The 23,589-nt window shown below is 44.4% G+C and overlaps 1 protein-coding gene across 1 annotated transcript; it reads right to left on the bottom strand.

Annotated features, from left to right (window-relative positions):
- Positions 1 to 1,291: 1,291 nt before the first annotated feature.
- On the bottom strand, positions 1,292 to 9,671 carry ptcd1 (pentatricopeptide repeat domain 1). Its single transcript, XM_014179402.2, has 8 exons — positions 8,741 to 9,671; positions 5,860 to 6,000; positions 4,891 to 5,109; positions 4,544 to 4,645; positions 3,698 to 4,453; positions 2,582 to 2,698; positions 1,983 to 2,165; positions 1,292 to 1,835 (listed from the first exon to the last, which is right to left on the bottom strand). Exons 1-8 carry the CDS (start codon positions 9,230 to 9,232, stop codon positions 1,653 to 1,655), a joined length of 2,193 nt encoding a protein of 730 aa, XP_014034877.2. The 5' UTR covers positions 9,233 to 9,671; the 3' UTR covers positions 1,292 to 1,652.
- Between the last annotated feature and the right edge of the window lie 13,918 nt (positions 9,672 to 23,589).

Genomic DNA, 23,589 nt, shown 5'->3' with positions numbered 1-23,589 from the left:
TTGTTTTTTTATTTTATAATAACCCGTTTTTGCTTTGTCATTATGGAGTATTGTGTGGTCTGAATACTTTCCGAACGCACTGTACATCATTACTTATAACCCTGTGACAGGATCAGTTATATAAATGTCAAATTCTACAAAAAGATTACCTTTTGCATAAGAACGACACCATTAGATGTAATAAAACAAGCATGTTAAAGTACTTTGTCCCAAAGTCAGTGCTGCAGTCCTTTTTCTTTTCATGCTGTGCTCTTCCAAACTTCAGATCGCATGTGCCCAATTCACCTGTCGTCAATAGTTACCACAGCCACAAACAGCTAAACCCCGCCTATTTCTACAATTCCTCTCATTAAAATCTGATTTGAAACCTAACCACACCGCTAATTTAAAGCCTAACCCTAAATCAAGACCAAACAGAAAAATATATATTTACGATATAGCCAATTTTGACTGTGGCAACCATTCACCTAGGCGACCAGCCAGTCCCAGCAGCGCCACACATAGGTCAGTACCATAGCAGATATTTTTGGTTTATTCAGTCCAAACACTTATAAGTCATAAAACCCACCTTCTTTGGTCAAGCATACACAGTAGGCTTGTGTGGTATAACGTATAATGGGGTATTTGGGAAAAACCCATGATGTTTTTTCAACTGTTAAAAAACTTTCTTAGATTTTTAAAAATAAATCTCAATATTTGTAGCTACTTTTTAAGTAAATACCTGCAGTCAACTTGTGCAAAACATTAGGAAATAAAGGTTGTGTTCTTCACTTCACCTGTCACAATTTGTTATTATGAAGCTTACCTGTAGTGCCCAGTCTCGTGGTGTTTCTTTACAAGCACAAGACCGGAGCCTCACTGTTGTGCAACACGCGCCAGCTGATCTAGTTACAGTATGGAATTAACAACTAAATGTTTGCCTGCTAGATGTCTTATAACTATTAAGTAAGCTGTCTAAAATGTGCAAAATGCTCTGCAGTTATGCATTTGGTTTGCTTCGCTTGGTAACAGCAGAAAATTCCCTCCTGGATCAAGAGCCTTGCTGTTTAATATTTGTTTTGTGCAGCAAACAGTGAGTAGCATTGAGTTACTTGTATACTTGTTAAGTTCAGAGACTGTACAAAATGTTTGCAATGCGCTTGTTAGCAATTAGTAAGCATTCTCTATGAGATTGTATATGTACTTGTTAGCATTGCTAACCTTTGGATTAGAGGGGTTTGAAAACAGCGCCCCTTGTAGATATGAAGGTACGACAATCTCGATACTGCCCAAGCCTAATACACAGACCAAGTTTTATTACTGTAAGTTTATTACATAAATAAAAATAACAGTTTACATATACTTCATTGGAGGCTGTTGGGAGGAGCTATAGTATGACAGACTCATTGTAGAGGCTGGAATGGAAAAAATCAAACGGTGTCAAAGACATCAAACATATGGAAACCACACGATTGACTCTGTTCCATTTACTCCATTCCAGCCATTACAAATGAGCCCATCCTCCTTAGCTCCTCCCACCAGCCTCCTCTGATATTTACAGGACACATGTGACGACACTTAAGAGTAACAGCATCATGGCTCTGGGGTTGTAGACGCTCACATTTACAATGTTTGCAGTGTGAATGTGCGCGCGAGTACAAAGGTGTGTGTGTTCAGCTGTGTTGCTTGCGGTATCGTCTTGCTGCTGCTGCCTGCTGGTGTCCATCTTGTCTCGTCTCTGTAGGGTGGTCTCTCTCAGGTCCTCCTGTCTCCTGGGCGGGCATGGTGTTCAGCCACTGGTGGTAGTAGCCACGGAAACCATCAATCTGAGACAGGTAGGTGTTCCTAAACTTATACTGACAGAGAGACGGAGAGCGAAAGAGGGGTAGGGAAAGAGAGAGAAAGACGTGAGACTCAAACACATGATCTGTTGTTTCTGCACTTGTAATGACAAACCGATGCACATGATTAGATACCACGCGCACACGCCCTCTCCTCCCTACCTGGTTATAGTTGGGCGGGTACTGGGAGGCGTGTTCTAGCTGAGTGATGATGATGTCATTAGGTGGGACGTTGTGTTCCCTCATGGCTCTAAGCACCAGCCTCAGATACACATAGTCCAGCCTCCTGCTGGCACAGCCAATAAGAGCAGAGAACACCTGCACAGTGGGCTGCACCCCCGCCGCCTGCAGGAAACACAGAGGGGATTCTACTAAACTGGCCCGGATGATTGCATTCGTTTTGGAACCGGGTTGCCTCCCAGGTGAGAGAAGGAAGTCCCGTTCTGGCCGACGACAAATTAGGCTTAGGTTATGCACGTGGTGTAAGGACTAGGATTGTGTTTTCACATGCAAAAGTGATTGCTCTGATAAAAAATTTTTTAAGCGTTGTTATCTGCCTTCTCAATGAAAACTACTTGGACAATTCAAACATTTTATGGAAAGGAGTTGTTGAATTATTGTGAACTATGCATCATGCTGCATTGTTGACAATATGACCGAGCAGCAGGGCGGGCCTCTCCCACCTAGCTTCACCCGGTCACGTGACAGGCTATAGCTCAGTTCAACCCGGAGCAGCGTAATCGTGTGTGTGTGTGTGTTACCTGCATGTCCCCCAGCAGCTGTAGAGCATCTGACTGTCTGTTGCAGCCCAGAGCCAGACTGCCGTACGTTCGTACATCCGCACGCACATGTCTTTCCTGCATCACACACATCACCGCCTGACACACACACACACACACACAGTTAGAAAACATAACACACCTTGCAACAACATTGGTATAACTTCAGAGCCCTATACTACGTAAGTGGTTTGAGGAGTTAAGTGAGGAAACTTTGGTCAACTCTGAGTTCAACTCGGGCATAACCGATACCACGAAAGGGGCTCACCTTTTAGCCAGGTACATTTCTATGGCAACGAATCCTTCAGAACTAACCTGCTCCAGGGCAGGCTAACTGAGGGCTAACTCCATTTATCCTGATTGAAGAGTCTAAGCCACAAGCTGAGGATGAATGAAACAAGTTTCCCTCTCTCTCGCAAAGACTGCATCCTCACCCCTTTCATTTGGGGAAGACTGATAAAATATTTTATTCATCAAGTTGTTTTGTGTTTAAAAATAGTCATGTTAAAATTCCTAGCACATTACACATTTAGTAATGACCGAATGCATTTGAAAGTTCACGCACAGCAAAACTTGTTTATAACTTGTGTTATTTTATTGATAGGAGTGGGGGGAAAAAGGTGCTCGCGCAATGATAAGCATCCGAAAGCACACCAAAGATGGCACTTCAACAAACCTATTTCACACCATAACCTGCTGAATTTGCAAGATATCTTTTCCTTCATTTTGCTTTCCGCACAAATAAAAATGGTGCACTGACTCGCCAATTGATTGACGTTTCAGCAGTCTCGATGGAGTTTGGTGTTCGACTAGCTGCGTGCAACATGCACACACAGTTACAAGCCTGCTAAAGTTAGCGGCAGGCGGACAAGCAATATCCAGCGTCGTAGTACGGATGAAGCCTGAGCTGGAAAATGAAGCTGGCTAGCTTTAGTAAAACCCTGAGAAGATCTGGTTTAAAATGTAGTATACCTCTCAGGTGTGTGTGTGTACATAGTGAAGGTGTGTGTACACATAGTGAAGGTGTGTGTGTACATAGTGAAGGTGTGTGTGTACATAGTGAAGGTGTGTGTGTACATAGTGAAGGTGTGTGTGTACCTTAGCCTCTTGTAGGTCTCCAGCACGTGCTGCCCTGCGGATCACACTGTTGTAGAACGCTGCGTCCAGCTTCACACCGTGTTGCTTAGCGACCGCCAGCAGGCGGTGCAGTGATTGGCTACCGGGCTCCATGGTGTCGGCTAATAGTGTGAGAGTTCTGATGTCTGGGCAGAGCCCCGCAGTGGCCATCTTATCCAGGAAGCCCTGGGCCCCGCCCATCAGCGCCAGCTTATCAAACATTCCGCAGACCAGACCAAGCGAGACCACACCCCCCTCTCCAGCCCTGCCCACTGATAGGTCCAGCAGGTTTGGGGGGCGGGTACTGGCTCCTGACAGACAGGGGAGAGAGCCAAAGGGAGCCTCTTGCTCTCCTCCCTTCCTCACCATCACCAGTTGGGTTGTTACCGGGGCGACCACACTACTGTCCAGGTCACTATGGTGACTGAGGATGTTGCTAGGGTCGTTGCTATGGTCACTGGGGTCATTGCTACGGTGACTGGTGTCATTGCTATGGTGACTAAGGTCGTTGTCGGGGTGTTGTGTGAACAGTTGACTCTCCAGAGCGTCGACGTCCAGCAGAGCCGACCCCTGACCCCTGACCTTTACCGCTTGACCTTCCTGGCCGCAATCAGAGGTCAGCAGCAGGGCAGAGGCCACGGCGGGGTTACCTATCCCACAATCTCTAGCAGCGCGGAGCAGCAGGTTGTAGTTCTGGACGTCGGGACGAATCCCCATCCTCAACATCTGACGATACACCTAACACACACACACATACACACACACACACATTATACACACACACAACCGTTTTAGAAGTTTGAAAACGTGTGTGTGTGTGTGTGTTACCTGCAGGGCCTGTCTGAAGCCAGTGTCTCTGTCTCTCACACAACCCATCAGCAGGAAGTGGAAGGTTTCCTGAGTTACTGCATGACCAGCCTGTAGCATGTCCTACAAACAAACAAACACACACACTTTGTTTGGATGTACAAAGGCCCTGAATATCTCATAGAGAAAGAGAAACACACTTACTGTATCTTGGTGTCTGGACCCTTGTTTTTATTTTAAATCTAATATTGTCTTATGTATTTATTGTCTATAACTGATCTGGGGATAACGGTCAGGGGATAGTGTGTGTAGATAGGCTCTGAGGTGTTTGGTGAGGGAAAGGGTTAGAGGTCAGGGGCTAAAGTTACCCGTAGTGTGTGTAAACAGGCTCGAAGGTGGTTGGTGAGGGCGTGTGTCTTCAGCAAGGCGTGGTATGTGATGTTACTGAGGGGACGGTTCTTCCGCCGCAGCTCCTGCTCCAAGTGGATGGCTTGCTGCAGCCCGGCTTGTTTCCGTGGTGACTCGGCACAGGCGTTGAACAGAGCGGTGTAGGTGGCGTCGCTAGGAACCAGACCTCTCTTCTTCATCTGTCACACACACAAACACACATACACCATAATTATCATCATCTGGAGGTGAGGGAGAAACATATGTGTGTGTCTGTGTGTGTTTGTGTCACTGTGCGTGTACAGCGTTTCCCCTATAGTGCACCGCTGCTAAATCGTGGCCGCCACCGCAAAAATAAATACAAATAAATACAATTTATTTTAAAAATTGGGATGGTATAACATTTTCAGTGTTAACTCAAATGACTAAACCTAGATATAAAGTGTATAGAAAAGATAATGGATCTATATATTTTTTTAAATAAGATAATCTCTGAGAACTGGACCATCAGGGATAATCTAACATGTTAATGCATGGCATGGGGGCCCCATTGATTTTGTTATGTTTGAGTCCCTCAGATAGCACAAGAACAAAGTACAAACCATTGCAAAATGTGTATAATTGCAGAACGTTTGCTTTAAAACAGCAACATTTTGTCTCTGAGGTCAAGAGGGCCTCTAAAACCGTGCCATTGGCCATGCCCACCATCTCCCTCCCCCGCTAACTTTGCCATCGCTGCTGAAAAGAATCCTAGTGAAAACAGTGGCGTGTGTGTGCACGGGTGTGTGTGTGTGTGCCCGGGTGTGTGTGTGTGTGTGTGTGCACGGGTGTGTGTGTGTGTGCCCGGGTGTGTGTCCATGTGTGTGTGTGTGTGTGTGTGTGTGTGTGTGTGTGTGTGTGTGTGTGTGTGTGTGTGTGTGTGCACGGGTGCGTCTGGTCTCGATACGTACGTTGTTGTAGAGTTTGAAGGCCTGTTTGAGATGTCCTGCTCGCCCACAGCCTCCTATCAGGACAGTGTAGTTATATTCCTCAGGTTGGAGTCTCTCTCCCTCCAACATCTCACTCTGGAACATGGACAGGGCCTCAGACAGCTGAGGGTTAGAGTTTAGGGGTCAGGGGTTACAGGTCAGAACAGTATAGTTATACTTTTCAGGTTGGAGCCTCTTTACCTCCAACATCTCATACAGGAACGTGAACCATAGACATTAAAACTAGTAGATAGTGACGTCACCCACGTATTCCTATGGAAAACCAGATGGCACAAGAAGTATTCGAAGTGCACCATATTGCTGAATTGCAACCAAAAAACACTGAGGATAATGGTGAAAGTGGCCGTAAGTAGCAATGGCTCATGGTCAATGTAGTTGTTTTCATCCTGCCTGAGAGTCAACCGGAGTCTCCTTGTTGCCTGCCGTGATCTGTGACGACAAATGTATATACAGTACCAGTGAAAGTTTTGGACACACCTACTCATTCAAAGGTTTTTCTATATTTTTACCATTTTCTACATTGTACAATAATAGTGAAGACATCAAAACTATGAAATAACATGTGGAATCATGTAGTAACCAAACAAGTGTTAAACAAATCAAAATATATTTTATATTTGAGATTCTTCAAAGTAGCCACCCTTTGCCTTGATGACAGCTTTGCACACTCTTGGCATTCTCTCAATCAGCTTCACCTGGAATGCTTTTCCAACAATCTTGAAGGAGTTCCCACATATGCTGAGCACTTGCTGGCTGCTTTTCCTTCACTCTGCGGTCCAACTCATCCCAAACCATCTCAATTTGGTTGAGGTTGGGTGATTGTGGAGGCAAGGTCATCTGATGCAGCATGCCATCACTCACCTTCTTGGTCAAATAGCCATTACACAGGCTGGAGTTGTGTTGGGTCATTGTCTTGTTGAAAAACAAATGATTGTTCCACTAAGCGCAAACCAGATGGGATGGCGTATCGCTGCAGTATCCTGTGGTAGCCATGCTGGTTAAGTGTGCCTTGAATTCTAAATAAATCACAGACAGTGTCACCAGCAAAGCACCCCCACACCATCACACCTCCTCCATGCTTCACCGTGGGAACCACACATGCGGAGATCATCCGTTCACCTACTCTGCGTCTCACAAACACACGGCGGTTGTATTTCTAAAATGTGGACTCATCAGACCAAAGGACAGATTTCCTCCGGTCTAATGTCCATTGCTTGTGTTTCTTGGCCCAAGCAAGTCTCTTCTTCTTATTGGTGTCTTTTAAAAGTGGTTTCTTTGCAGCAATTCGACCATGAAGGCCTGATTCACACAGTCTCCTCTAAACAGTTGATTTTGAAATGTGTCTGTTACTTGAACTCTGTGAAGTATTTATTTGGGCTGCAATTTCTGAGGCTGGTAACTCTAATGAACTTATCCTCTGCAGCAGAGGTAACTCTAGGTCTTCCTTTCCTGTGGCGGTCCTCATGAGAGCCAGTTTCGTCATAGCGCTTGATGGTTTTTGCGACTGCACTTGAAGAAACTTTAAAAGTTTTTGAAATTTCCAGATTGACTGACCTTCATGTCTTAAAGTAATGATGGACTGTCGTTCTCTTTGCTTATTTGAGCTGTTCTTGCCATAATATGGACTTGGTCTTTTACCAAATAGGGCTATCTTCTTTATACCACCCATACCATGTCACAAAACAACTGATTGGCTCAAACGCATTAAGCAGGAAAGAAATTCCACAAATTCCACCAATTTAACAAGGCACACCTGTTAATTGAAATGCATTCCAGATGACTACCTCATGAAGCTGGTTGAGAGAATGCCAAGAGTGTCCAAAGCTGTCATCTAGGCAAAGGGTGGCTACTTTGAAGAATCTCAAATATAAAATAGATTTTGGTTACTACATGATTCCATATGTGTTATTTCATAGTTTTGATGTCTTCACCATTTTTCTACAATGTAGAAACCCTGGAATGAGAAGGTGTGTCCAAACTTTTGACCGGTACTGTAGTAGCCAGAATGGAACACTATTTAAATATCTTGATTTGTAGCATACTTTAAAAAAATTCACCGTGGGGATCGAACTTGATCATGCTACACTAATATTAGAGCCCAGAACCTTCATAACATAACTGCAAAAAAAAAAGGTTTGGCTTTTCTGGCGATCGTAATTTACATACGCTTTCTAGGGCAGATCAGTGCTTTTGGCACCGCTAGGTTGTTACGCAGTAGCTGACCAACAGAGCTTGTGACTTCACGCTCCAGAACAAACATTGGGGGCCTGACAGGAACAGTTCCTCCGGCAGCTGGGGGTTGGGGTCAGGGGTTAGAGGTCAGGGCAGTGAGGTTATACTCCTTAGGTTGGCACCTCTCCCCCTCTGGAACATGGACAGGGCCTCAGACAGCTGGGGGTTAGAGGTCACAACAGTGTAGTTATACTCTTCAGGGTGGAGACTCTCCTTCCAACACGTCACTCTGGAACATAAACAGAGCCTCCGACAGCTGAGGGTTAGGGATCAGAGGTTAGGGGTCAGAGGAGTGTAGCTTTATCCTACTCTTCAGGTTGGAGTCTCTCTCCATCCAGCATCTCAGCCTCAAGCATGGGTTATGTTCCCCTGCTCAGACCTTAATGATGCATGCCAGACCTTACAACGCCTGAATAGGTATTTTAAGTATCAGCTAACCACATCATGTCATAGCAATCTGGTGGCTGTCGATGACGTTTCAGGCAACCGTTCCTCCATCCCTACCGCCTTCTCTTTCTCAGGTGTCAGATACAGTGACATAGGATGAGGGGACAGAAAGAGAAAGTTGAGAACCAGATGGGGTGATAGATAAAGAGAGAGATCGCTGTACCTTGTTCTCCTTGATGAGTCTTTTACACTGGAGGAAGTACCAGTACTGTGTATTCCTCCGACCAGTCCTAGATCTGAAGGCTACCGGCTCCCTCTCCTCCTCCTGCCCGGCCGCCTGCCTCTCCTCCCGGTACAACATCTCCTGCAGCTCTGGGGTGGTCTTTCGGAAGGCCCGTCTGGAGGAAAAATCAGCGGAAAGAGATCCGAAGTCCTCATCGCCCAGGTCGCTCCCAGCCCGGCCCATGCGGGCGGGAGCGGCCGGTGATTCCTGGACATCCCTGGTTTTTCTAGAACTCACCGACACAGACCCGGTGAAGGCTCTTCGGTTGATGTCCGTTACCGGGTGAACCGACCAGGAACGTGGAGCTCTCACGGTGCTACCGGAGCCCAAGCTCGACAGACCTCCTGCTGTCTGAGTAGAGCCGTATCTGACGACGTAGTCTACGATGCTTCTCCCGTTCCTCAAACACGACCGAGACACACATTGCAACATCTTTACAGTCCTGGGTGTACAGTACCTAGCTAGAATTAGCTAATCTCGGGGCTACTGTTCGTAGCTAACGTTAGCCAACTGTTAACAAGTTTGTAACTCGTTAGCTATCAACCGTTCATATTACACGAATAACTGCAGTATGACAATTATTGTTCAAACTCCTACTGTATCCGACAGTTCTACAGTTTGGTTCCAACCATGATTATTTATGTCAGAGTACACACAGCCGTCATCAACTCATGAAGACCTGCAAGGAAAACGCAAGCATGTTTTTCCATATATCTACCAGACAAAACAGGTCAAAAATCGAGTAAAGTCTTGTACTGGTAAAACGTCTAACAATGTATGTATTTGAAACATGTTGTTGAGACGACCATACATATTGTACAGGTTCCGTGATTATGAAATGTCTTCAAATATTGACGTTGTTTCTGATAAATCAGACCGATATATCGGGGATAGATTAGTAAGGCTGTCACATTTTTAGAGGTCAGACTTCTTCGTGACCTGTTAGGTCTCCAGCGGGACAGAACAGAGAACAACTGCCATCTACAGGAAAAATATTGAACTGCAAATGTGTCCACCCATAGAATGAACAGAGATTCAAAGTTCATCTGTAAATAAAATGACAGGGACAATTCATTTCTTATTAATCCATAATAAAAATGTTCCTATTATTTTTTTATTCTCTCTATCAGTTCTGCTACTTATGGGAGAGCGATGGAGGGAGTGAGAGAGAGTGTGAGAGAGAGAGTGTGACAGAGAGATTGAGAGAGAGAGACTACATATACATAATATGACATTTGAAATGTCTTTATTCTTTTGGAACTTCTGTGAGTGTAATGTCTACTGTTCATTTGTATTGTTTATTTCACTTTTGTATATTATCTACTTCACTTTCTTTGGCAATGTTAATTGAATTGAATTGAGAGAGAGAGAGAATGGGGAACCTATCAGGAACATGGGAGAGAAGGAAATCCCAGGAATTCCTGGAAGACTGCCAGCTGTCAGTCACTGGGTGGAGTGGACACCGAAAGACACTCTCTCTCTCTCACACACACACACACACACACACACACACACACACACACACACACACACACACACACACACAGATTACCGACTGGGCCCGCAGGGAGAATGCCATGGGTCCCAAGCTCCAAGGACCCCTGACAATATTTAGTTTTTTTAAAGACGGGGCCTAAATCTATTTTAATACACTTTCATATTTGTTTTCAGTCTCTATTGTTCATTCAGTTAAGCCTTTCATCTAATTGTTGCCTGAAAGAATAACATGCTGACTAGCCTGGGGACACGCATGCTCATTTAGATTTTTTACATCCACACCAGATGTGATCAGGACACGCAAGTTGAAATATCAAAACAAACTCTGAACCAACTATATTAATTTGGGGACAGGTTGAAACACATTAAACATTCATGGACATTTAGCTAGATAGCTTGCTGTTGCTAGCTAATTTGTCCTCGGATATAAACATTGGGTTGTTATTTTACCTGAAATGCACAATGTCCTTTTTTTCTGGATCTTTGTAGAATTTTGACCCATTTTGAGTCACACAAAATCATGTGTTCTCTATTCTGACAATTAATCCACAGATTAAAGTGGAAACCTAGTTAGTTTCTAGTAATCTCTCCTTCAGTCTTCTTCTAAGTCTTCTTCTATTTCTTCTTCTTCGGACTTTATATGGCGGTTGGCAACCAACTTCAAGGTACATTACCACCACCAACTGGACTGGATTGTGGACATCAGTTAATCTTTCATCAGCCATGTGGGTATATGTTCCTAAAAAAACTATGAGGAGATGGGAGAGGCGGGACTTGCAGCGTGTCAAGCATAAAAAATAGAATCAAGTTCTATTTTAGCGGTCTGGCTACGCAGATGATCGTTGACGCACCCATAAAATGTATGTGTACATTTATTTTGCAAAGCTTGTGCAAGCAATGCGGGCGGTGTGGTCAGCATGTAACACTTGAAATGAAAGCAGTCTTTATTGTGGGATAATAATAAGCAGTTCATTTATTGGGAACAATGCCCATTTTGTGGCATTTCATTTTTTTGTTTACTATGCAAATTCCTATGACACTTCTGGATCATGAATTAGAGGCTACACATCTCTCAGCCTGTAAGATCTAGAATACTACATTCGCTCCTTTGTGGACTTGCCTGTTGCTCCTGGCTGAGACAACCTAAGGCAACGCCAGCAACGAAGAAGAGGAAGGAAAGGGGGATTCCAAGCTAGGCTGAAAAGACAGGCTACCTCATCCCAGTATCCTGATGGCTAATGTCCAATTGCTGGAAAATAAACTTTGTGAACTCCGAGCCAGGTTTCAATCGCAGATGGACATCAGGGAGTGCTGTGTCTTTGTTTTTGCTGAGACGTGGTTTACGGACAATACTCTCGACTCTTCTATTAAACCAGCAGGCTTCTCTCCATATTCTGAATGGATCGAACGGAGGCTTCCTCTGAGAGGGAGGGGGATGTTTCCTCATAAACAATTACTGGTGTACTGAAGTTTCAAATATTGTGAGCTCCTGTTCAGTTTCCGATGTTAAAATGCCGACCCCACTATGTGTAGAGTGAATTCAAAAGCGTTATTATCACAGCTGTATATATACCGCCACAAGCAAACACCAAGGTGGCACTCGCTGAACTGTACAAGATTATTAGCCAGCAAGAATCCTCTCACCCGGAGCCAGTCTTTACTGTCACGGATGACTTTAACCAAACCCGTCTAAAACCAACATTTTCAAAACATTACCAGCATGTATCCTGCCAGACAAGAGGATCCGGCGTGCTTGTCCATGTATGATCACACATCCGTGAAGCATACAAAGTCATCCCCCACTTCGACCAATCAGATCATGACTCTCTGTTCTTACTCCCAGCCTGCAAGCAGCAACTCAAAAGGGAGCCACCAACACAGAGACTAGTGAGGCAAACTCACTGCTGCAGGATTGTTTTGGGAATACTGATTGGAATAGGTTCAAAGATTCATCCAACTAGGACTTATCCATCAACAATGAGGAAGATATAGTCAGTCACAGGCTTTATTGGGAAACGTGTTGGGGATGTTGTACCCACAATAACAATCCGGACATACCCAACCAAAAACCCTGGATAAACAGCTCATACCAAGATGGCATAGCAGTCGGAAGTGTGTTTTGTCTAGTCTCGTCCTGTCCCATGTAAATATTGTTATATATATCGTTTTCCATAATTTTTTAAAATATATTTTGTTTATATTTTAATCTCACTTTCCATCTACGGACTGAATATACTCTCCTGCAACCCGCCTCACCCAATGTGGTACGGATCTGCTATTTTTATACTTTAGAACTGGAACCCCCATCAGAAGCTAGCCAGCTAACTAGCAACTAGCTAGTAGTCAGTTAGCCTCTGCTAGCGGTGTTCACCGTTAACTCGAACTCCAGCCAGCCAGCCTCAGCTCGGTCAATACCTGCCTGTCTGCACAGTGCAATATCAACCCAGAGCATATCGGACTGTTTTTTCTCTACCACATCTCCAGATTCCTACCTTAAGCTTTTACACCGGATCATCGCATCTAGCTAGCTGCAATCCGAGTGGCTACTCCTGGCTAACGTCTCTGTCTCGAAGCAAGCACCAGTTAGCCTTGAGCTAGCCTCGAGCTAGGCCCATCTCCTGGCTTGCCGAAGAGGTCCACCAGCTAATTCTTTTGCCAATTGGCCTAGACCCTTTACTGCCGACACGGAGCCCCGCCGATCCATCACGACTGGTCTGCCGATGTTACTGTCCGAGGTGGTTTCAACAAGCTCTTCCGTTGCAACATCGCCGAAGGCCCATCTGCTAGCCCTTGCCCGCTAGCTGTCTGAATCACCGTGTCTCCAGCTCGCCTAGCGTAGTAGCAACTACTGAATCGGCTCCCTGACTCACCTATTGCAACTCACTGGACCCTATGATCACTCGGCTACACATGCCTCTCCTTAATGTCAATATGCCTTGTCTATTGCTGTTTTGGTTAGTGATTATTGTCATATTTCACTGTAGAGCCCCCAGCCCTGCCCAATATGCCTTAGATAGCACTTTTATCCCACCCCCCACACATGCGGTGACCTCACCTGTCTTAACTGGTGCCACTAGAGACAAACCCTCTCATCATCACTCAATGCCTAAGTTTACCTCCACTGTACTCACATCCTACCATACCCTTGTCTGTACATTATGCCTTGAATCTATTCTTCCATGCCCAGAAATCTGCTCGTTTTACTCTCTGTTCTGAACGCACCAGATGACCAGTTCTTATAGCCTTTAGCCGTACCCTTATCCTACTCCTCCTCTGTTCCTCTGGTGATGTAGAGGTTAACCCAGGCCCTGCAGCCCCCAGCACCACTCCCATTCCCCAGGCGCCCTCATTTGTTGACTTCTCAAAGCCTTGGTTTCATGCATATTAACATAAGAAGCCTCCTCCCTAAGTTTGTTTAATTCACTACTTTAGCACACTCCGCCAACCCTGATGTCCTAGCCGTGTCTAAATCCTGGCTTAGGAAGGCCACCAAAAATCCTGAAATTTCCATCCCCAACTACAACATTTTCCGACAAGATAGAACTGCCAAAGGGGGCGGAGTTGCAATCTACAGCAGAGATAGCCTGCAGAGTTCTGTCATATTATCCAGGTCTGTGCCCAAACAATTTGAACTTCTACTTTAAAAAATCCACCTCTCCAGAAACAAGTCTCTCACCATTGCCGCTTATTATAGACCCCCCTCAGCCCCAAGCTGTGCCCTGGACACCATATGTGAATTGATTGCCCCCCCCATCTATCTTCAGAGTTCATACTGTTAGGTGATCTAAACTGGGATATGCTTAACACCCCGGCCGTCCTACAATCTAAACTAGATGACCTCAATCTCACACAAATTCTCAAGGAACCTACCAGGTACAAGCCTAAATCCGTAACCATGGGCACCCTCTTAGATATCATCCTGACCAACTTGCCCTCTAAATGCACCTCTGCCATCTTCAAAAAGGATCTCAGTGATCACTGCCTGATTGCCTGCGTCCGTAATTGGTCCGCGGTCAAACGACCACCCTTCATCACTGTCAAACGCTCCCTAAAACACTTCAGCGAGCAGGCCTTTCTAATCGACCTGACCCGGGTATCCTGGAAGGATATGGACCTCATTCTGTCAGTAGAGGATGCCTGGTTGCTCTTTAAAAGTGCTTTCCTCGCATCTTAAATAAGCATGCCCCATTCAAAAAATGTAAAACTAAGAACAGATATGACCCTTGGTACCACGCCAGACTTGACTGCCCTTGACCAGCACAAAAACATCCTGTGGCGTTCTGCATTAGCATCGAAGAGCCCCCGCAATATGCAACTTTTCAGGGAAGTCAGGAACCAATATACACAGTCAGTTAGGAAAGCTAAGGCTAGCTTTTTCAAACAGAAATTTGCATCCTGTAGCACTAATTCCAAAAAGTTTTGGGAAACTGTAAAGTCCATGGAGAATAATAGTACCTCCTCCCAGCTACCCACTGCACTGAGGAAAGGAAACACTGTCACCACCGATAAATTTACGATATCGAACATTTCAATAAGCATTTTTCTACGGCTGGCCATGCTTTCCACCTGGCTACCCCTACCCCGGCCAACAGCTCTGCACCTCCTGCAGCAACTTGCCCAACTTCCCTACAAATCAGCTGTGCTAGACAATCTAGACCCTCTCTTTCTAAAATTGTCTGCCGAAATTGTTGCCCCCCCATTACTAGCCGGTTCAACCTCTCATATTGTCTCAGATCCCCAGAGATTGGAAAGCTGCCGCGGTCATCCCCATCTTCAAAGGGGAGACACTCTAGAACCAAACTGTTATAGACCTATATCCATCCTTCCCTGCCTTTCTAAAATCTTCGAAAGCCAAGTTAAAAAATAGATCAACGACCATTTTGAATCCCACCCTACCTTCTCAACTATGCAATCTGGTTTCCAAGCTGGTCATGGGTGCACCTCAAGGTCCTAAACGATATCATAACCGCCACCGATAAAAGACAATACTGTGCAGCCGTCTTCATCGACCTGGCCAAGGCTTTCGACTCTGTCAATCACCGCATTCTTATCGGCAGACTCAATAGCCTTGGTTTCTCAAATGACTGCCTCTCCTGGTTCACCAACTACTTCTCAGATAGAGTTCAGTGTGTCAAATCGGAGGGCCTGTTGTCCGGACCTCTGGCAGTCTCTATGGGGGTGCCACAGGGTTCAATTCTCATGCCGACTCTTTTCTCTGTATATATCAATGATGTTGCTCTTGCTGCTGGTGATTCTCTGATCCACCTCTACGCAGATGACACCATTCTGTATACATCTGGCCCTTCTTTGGACACTGTGTTAACAAACCTCCAAACGAGCTTCAATGCCATACAACACTCCTTCCGTGGCCTCCATCTGCTTTTAAATGCTAGTAAAACTAAATGCATGCTCTTCAACCGATTGCTGCCTGCACTCGCCCGCCCGACTAGCATCACTACTCTAGACGGTTCTGATTTAGAATATGTGGACAACTACAAATACCTAGGTGTCTGGTTAGACTGTAAACTCTCCTTCCAGACTCACATTAAGCCTCTCCAATCCAAAATTAAATCTAGAATCAGCTTCCTATTTCGCAACAAAGCCTCCTTCACTCATGCTGCCAAACATACCCTCGTAAAACTGACTATCCTATCGATCCTTGACTTCGGCAATGTTATTTACTAAATAGCCTCCAACACTCTACTCAGCAAACTGGATGTAGTCTATCACAGCGCCATCTGTTTTGTCACCAAAGCCCCATATACTACCCACCACTGCGGCCTACAAACCTGACTCGGATACTCCAGCTCTGTCAGAAGGAATGGGCCAAATTTCACCCAACTTATTTTGGTAATCTTGTGGAAGGCTATCTGAAACGTTTGACCCAAGTTAAACAATTTGAAAGGCAATGCTACCGAATACTAATTGAGTGTATGTAAACTTCTAACACACTGGGAATGTGATGAAAGAAATAAAAGCTGAAAGAAATAATTCTCTCTACTATTATTCTGACATTTCACATTCTTAAAATAAAGTGGTCATCCTAACTGACCTAAGACAGTGAATTTTTACTAGGATTAAATGTCCGGAATTGTGAAAAATTGAGTTTAAATGTATTTGGCTAAGGTGTATTTAAACTTCTGACTTCAACTGTATTTATTATGGCCATTGAAATACTAGCTATAAAAATTAGATCCAACAAGAACATCAAGGGGTTAGAAATCCAGGGGATAAAAACAAGTGTCAATGTATGCCGTCCAGTTTTTTCTTAAGTCCGCAATCTGGATCCATGCACAGTCTCATTAAAGATCTTGATCACTTTTCTAGCCTCTCTGGATTAAAACCTAATGACAAGTGTACCATATTATGTATTGGATTGTTAAAAAAATACAGTGTTTACACTACCTTGTAGTTTACCAATAAAATGGGCAGATGGTGAAGTAGACATACTTGATATTCACATCCCAAAAAATATAAATTAACTTACAATTAATTTCAATAGAAAGTTAGCAAAAATAAGACTCTGCAACCATGGCGAGGTAAATACTATATTTATGAGAAGAAAAAAAATCACATTAACTCTTTGGTCCTATAACAGTTTACATACTTACAAATGGCACTGCCTACTACAGATGCCTTGTTTTTTAAATCATATGAGCAAAAAATATTTCATTTTATTTGGAATGCTAAGCAAGACAAAATTAAACATGCCTATTTTTATAATTAATATGAGTTTGGGGGGGCTAAATTTATTAAATATTAACGCTTTAAACCTCTCACTAAAAGCTTCACTCATAAATTATACTTAAACCCAAAATGGTTCTCCAGTAAATTATTAAGAAAGGCTCATCCTTTGTTAAAAAATTTCCTTTTTGCCTTCATACAGATTACAACTTCTTATTTCCGACTAATTGAAAATGAAATTTTGTTTGAAGTATCACACTTTCTTAAACAAGCCATACTGTCACGATTGTGTGTAGGAACGGACCAAGGCGCAGCGTGAATATCGTTCCACATATTATTTTATAATGTGAAACTATGCAAGACATAAAATAAACAAAACCAACAAACCGTGACGACAGAGGTGCAACATGCACTAACTCAAAATAATCTCCCACAAACAAAGGTGGGAAAAACAACTACTTAAATATGATCCCCAAGTAGATGCAACGATGACCAGCTGCCACTAATTGGGGATCATCCAAAATCCCCAACATAGAAAAACAGAAACTAGAACCAAACAACATAGAAAAATAAAACTAGAATAAACCCCCCCAGTCACGCCCTGACCTACTCTACCATAGAAAATAAGAGTTCTCTATGGTCAGGACATGACACATACAAAGCTGATTACAATTTAAATGTTATCCTCCAGAAAAGAGAACTAATGTTATGGTTAAACTCAAATATATTGATTAATAAAAAAACATTCTTTATGGATTTAAATTTTTTTTATTGCATTATTAATTAATGATATTATGAGTACAAATGAAAATACACTGCTCAAAAAAATAAAGGGAACACTTAAACAACACAATGTAACTCCAAGTCAATCACACTTCTGTGAAATCAAACTGTCCACTTAGGAAGCAACACTGATTGACAATAAATTTCACATGCTGTTGTGCAAATAGAATAGACAACAGGTGGAAATTATAGGCAATTAGCAAGACACCCCCAATAAAGGAGTGGTTCTGCAGGTGGGAACCACAGACCACTTCTCAGTTCCTATGCTTCCTTGCTGATGTTTTGGTCACTTTTGAATGCTGGCGGGGCTTTCACTCTAGTGGTAGCATGAGACGGAGTCTACAACCCACACAAGTGGCTCAGGTAGTGCAGCTCATCCAGGATGGCACATCAATGCGAGCTGTGGCAAGAAGGTTTGCTGTGTCTGTCAGCATAGTGTCCAGAGCATGGAGGCGCTACCAGGAGACAGGCCAGTACATCAGGAGACGTGGAGGAGGCCGTAGGAGGGCAACAACCCAGCAGCAGGACCGCTACCTCCGCCTTTGTGCAAGGAGGAGCAGGAGAAGCACTGCCAGAGCCCTGCAAAATGACCTCCAGCAGGCCACAAATGTGCATGTGTCTGCTCAAATGGTCAGAAACAGACTCCATGAGGGTGGTATGAGGGCCCGACGTCCACAGGTGGGGGTTGTGCTTGCAGCCCAACACCGTGCAGGACGTTTGGCATTTGCCAGAGAACACCAAGATTGGCAAATTCGCCACTGGCGCCCTGTGCTCTTCACAGATGAAAGCAGGTTCACACTGAGCACGTGACAGACATGACAGAGTCTGGAGACGCCGTGGAGAACGTTCTGCTGCCTGCAACATCCTCCAGCATGACCGGTTTGGCGGTGGGTCAGTCATGGTGTGGGGTGGCATTTCTTTGGGGGGCCGCACAGCCCTCCATGTGCTCGCCAGAGGTAGCCTGACTGCCATTAGGTACCGAGATGAGATCCTCAGACCCCTTGTGAGACCATATGCTGGTGCGGTTGGCCCTGGGTTCCTCCTAATGCAAGACAATGCTAGACCTCATGTGGCTGGAGTGTGTCAGCAGTTCCTGCAAGAGGAAGGCATTGATGCTATGGACTGGCCCGCCCGTTCCCCAGACCTGAATCCAATTGAGCACATCTGGGACATCATGTCTCGCTCCATCCACCAACGCCACGTTGCACCACAGACTGTCCAGGAGTTGGCGGATGCTTTAGTCCAGGTCTGGGAGGAGATCCTTCAGGAGACCATCCGCCACCTCATCAGGAGCATGCCCAGGCGTTGTAGGGAGGTCATACAGGCACGTGGAGGCCACACACACACTACTGAGCCTCATTTTGACTTGTTTTAAGGACATTACATCAAAGTTGGATCAGCCTGTAGTGTGGTTTTCCACTTTAATTTTGAGTGTGACTCCAAATCCAGACCTCCATGGGTTGATAAATTGGATTTCCATTGATTATTTTTGTGTGATTTTGTTGTCAGCACATTCAACTATGTAAAGAAAAAAGTATTTAATAAGATTATTTCATTCATTCAGATCTAGGATGTGTTGTTTAAGTGTTCCCTTTATTTTTTTGAGCAGTATATATGGGAAAATCTGCTCATTCCAAATTTACAACCAACTGATTTCAGCACTGCCACAAAAATGGAGGAGGCAACTGGAAAAGTGAGAAGGTAGGGAACTTGTTTGCCTGCCATATATTAAAGATACAAATTGGCTGAAAGGAATTGGCAAAATAGAAAAATATACCAGTTTAATCTGAGGACAAAAATGTTGACAGCTGCGCCATACAGGTTGCAAAATAAATGGGTGGAGATTCGAGGTACCAATTCCATGGCTCATGGTTTATGAACTGGTACAAAAAACTACACTTGATTCAACACTTAGAGTTTTTAAATTATGTAAAATTCTTGCCCCCAACAGAATGCTATATATATATATATATATATATATATATATATATATAAACTCAGCAAAAAAAAGAAACTTCCTCTCACTGTCAACTGCGTTTATTTTCAGCAAACTTAACATGTGTATGTCGTAGGAATGAGCGGACCAAAGTGCAGCGTGTGTGTCGTTCCACATTTTATTAACACTGTGAAACTATGCAATACATAAATATACTTAATGACAAAACAACAAACCGTGACGAAGAGGTGAAACATACACTGACTCAAAATTAATCTCCCACAAACCCAGGTGGAAAAAAAACCCTACTTAAGTATGATCTCCAATTAGAGACAACGAGGACCAGCTGCCTCTAATTGGAGATCATCCCAAACAAAACCAACATAGAAATAGAAAACTAGAACATGAACATAGAAATAGAAAACATAGAAAAACACCCTGTCACGCCCTGACCTACTCTACCATAGAAAATAACATCTTACTATGGTCAGGACGTGACAGTGTAAATATTTCTATGAAGATAACAAGATTCAACAACTGAGACATAAGCTGAACAAGTTCTACAGACATGTGACTAACATAAATGGAATAATGTGTCCCTGAATAATGTGTCCCTGACCAGCTGTATTAAGTACTGCAGTGCATCTCCTACTCATGGACTGCATCAGATTTGCCAGTTCTTGTTGTGAGATGTTACCCACTCATCCACCAAGGCACCTGCATGTTCCCAGACATTTCTGGGGGGAATGGCCCTAGCCCTCACCCTCCAATCCAACAGGTCCCAGACGTGCTCAATGGTATTGAGATCTGGGCTCTTCGCTGGCCATGGCAGAACACTGACATTCCTGTCTTGCAGGAAATCACGCACAGAATGAGCAGTATGGCTGGTGGCATTGTCATGCTGGAGGGTCATGTCAGGATGAGCCTGCAGGAAGGTACCACATGAGGGAGGAGGATGTCTTCCCTGTAATGCACAGAATTGAGATTGCCTGCAATGACTACAAGCTCAGTCCGATGATGCTGTGACACACCGCCCCAGACCATGACGGACCCTCCACTTCCAAATCGATCCCGCTCCAGAGTACAAGCCTCGGTGTAACGCTCATTCCTTCGACGATAAACACTAATCCGGCCATCATCCCTGGTGAAACAAAACCGTGACTCGTCAATGAAGAGCACTTTTTGCCAGTACTGTCTGGTCCAGCGACGGTGGGTTTGTGCCCATAGGCGATGTTGTTGCCGGTGATGTCTGGTGAGGACCTGCCTTACAACAGGCCTACAAGCCCTCAGTCCAGCCTCTCTCAGCCTATTGTGGACAGTCTGAGCACTGATGGAGGGATTGTGCGTTCCTGGTGTAACTCGGGCAGTTGTTGTTGCCATCCTGTACCTGTCCCGCAGGTGTGATGTTCGGATGTACCGATACTGTGCAGGTATTTTTACACATGGTCTGCCACTGCGAGGACAATCAGCTGTCTGTCCTGTCTCCCTGTAGCGCTGTCTTAGGCGTCTAACGGTACGGACATTACAATTGATTGCCCTGGCCACATCTGCAGTCCTCATGCCTCCTTGCAGCATGCCTAAGGCATGTTCACGCAAATGAGCAGGGACCCTTGGCATCTTTCTTTTGCTGTTTTTCAGAGTCAGTAGAAAGGCCTCTTTTGTGTCCTAAGTTTTCATAACTGTGACCTTAATTGCCCACCGTCTGTACTCTGTTAGTGTCTTAACGACCGTTCCACAGGTGCGTGTTCATTAATTAATTGTTTATGGTTTATTGAACAAGCATGGGAAACAGAGTTTAAACCCTTTACAATGAAGATGTGTGAAGTTATTTCTATTTTAACGAATTATCTTTGAAAGACAGGGTCCTGAAAAAGGGCTGTTTCTTTTTTTGCTGAGTTTATATAGGGCATATGACAGTCTCAGCTCTGTAGATTTTGCTGTTAAGAGACAGAATCAATAGATCATGTATTTTGGTATTGCACCTATTTAGCTTGTTTCTGGTCACAGGTTCAGGAATGGTTAAAAAAATCACAACATGCAGTTAAAATTAACCTTACAAATAGCAGTGTTGGGCGATTTTGAAAGCCATAATCAGTCAACCTTTGAGTTATTTATTATCTTTAGCTCACAATCTGTGGATAATATATGACTAGAAAGGTTCAATAGTTTTGTAAAACATCACAGCACAATTGAAAAATATATGGCACATGGAAACCAAACGAGGGTGGTCTATGGTGATAGGTGGGATGGGCTGAGAGTGGCTGAGGGTTGGGATTAAAGAGCTTATGTTTGGTAACGTATTATTGTTATGTGACTGCTTTATATAAAACTACCGTGTATGTAAAATGTGTTTGCATATGTAGCAAAAAAGCTGTAAAAAAACAAAGATATTTGTCCTCCGAAGAGGGGGGATAAGGCGAGACCCAGATGGTTTGAGTTTTATTATTATAATCCAAGGGGCAGGCAAGAGAATGTTCGTGGACAGGCATATGATCATAACAAGGTCAGAGTCCAGGAGGAACAGAGTGGCAGGCAGGCTCGAGGTCAGGGCAGGCAGTATGGTCAGGCAGGCGGTTCAGAGTCAAGGCAGGCAAGGGTCAAAACCGGGAGGACTAACAAAAACAGAGAAAAGAGAAAACCAGGAGCAAGGAACTAACACACTGGTTGACAAGACAAGCTGGCAACAGACAAACAGGAATAAGTACCCAGGGACTAATGAGGAAAACATTTACATTTACATTTACGTCATTTAGCAGACGCGCTTATCCAGAGCGACTTACAAATTGGTGCATTCACCTTATGATATCCAGTGGAACAACCACTTTACAATAGTACATCTCTATCTTTTTTTGGGGGGAGGGTGGGGGGGGGGTGGGGGGTAGAAGGATTACTTAATCCTATCCCAGGTATTCCTTAAAGAGGTGGGGTTTCAGGTGTCTCCGGAAGGTGGTGATTGACTCCGCTGTCCTGGCGTCGTGAGGGAGCTTGTTCCACCATTGGGGTGCCAGAGCAGCGAACAGTTTTGACTGGGCTGAGCGGGAACTGTGCTTCCGCAGAGGTAGGGAGGCGAGCAGGCCAGAGGTGGATGAACGCAGTGCCCTTCTTTGGGTGTAGGGACTGATCAGAGCCTGAAGGTACGGAGGTGCCGTTCCCCTCACAGCTCCATAGGCAAGCACCATGGTCTTGTAGCAGATGCGAGCTTCAACTGGAAGCCAGTGGAGTGTGCGGAGGAGCGGGGTGACGTGAGAGAACTTGGGAAGGTTGAACACCAGACGGGCTGCGGCGTTCTGGATGAGTTGTAGGGGTTTGATGGCACAGGCAGGTGACACCTGCAGGTGGGTGGAGACAATCACAAAGACAGGTGAAACAGATCAGGGCGTGACAGGGGGTGGTGGAGGGGTTAATAATAATAATTTTATTATTAAGGATTTTACACTGAACAAAAATATAAACGCAACATGTAAAGTGTTGGTCCCATGTTTTATGAGCTGAAATGAAGGGTCTCAATAATGTTCCACACCCACAAAAAGCTTATTTCTCTCAAATGTTGTGCACAAATTTGTTTACATCCCTGTTTGTGAGCGTTTCTCATTTGCCAAGATAACCCATCCACCTGACAGGTGTGGCATATCAAGAAGCTGATTAAACAGCATGATCATTACACAGGTGCACCTTGTGCTGAGGACAATAAAAGCCCACTCTAAAATGTGCAGTATTGTCACACAACACAATACCACAGATGTCTCAAGTTTTGAGGGAGTGTGCAATTAGCATGCTGACTGCAGGAATGTCCACCAGAGCTGTTGCCAGGGAATTTAATGTTAGTTTCTCTACCATACTACCTGCAATTTAGTTTAAGAGAATTTGGTAGCACGTCCATTCAGCTTCA

This window comes from Salmo salar, chromosome ssa28 (assembly GCF_905237065.1).
Source record: "Salmo salar chromosome ssa28, Ssal_v3.1, whole genome shotgun sequence".
Taxonomy (NCBI): Eukaryota; Metazoa; Chordata; class Actinopteri; order Salmoniformes; family Salmonidae; genus Salmo; species Salmo salar.
Note: the sequence above shows the minus strand (reverse complement) of the source record. Positions and strands in the feature narration are given on the sequence as shown.

Bases quoted from the DNA above. Each gene is read 5' to 3' on its own strand.
- ptcd1 (XM_014179402.2), bottom strand. From the start codon at position 9,232: ATGTTGCAATGTGTGTCTCGGTCGTGTTTGAGGAACGGGAGAAGCATC. The intron at 5,110-5,859 runs GTACGTATCGAG...TGTGTGTGACAG, and splicing joins CCTTCAAACTCTACAACAAC to ATGAAGAAGAGAGGTCTGGT. The intron at 2,166-2,581 runs GTAACACACACA...TGTTTCCTGCAG, and splicing joins AGCTGCTGGGGGACATGCAG to GCGGCGGGGGTGCAGCCCAC.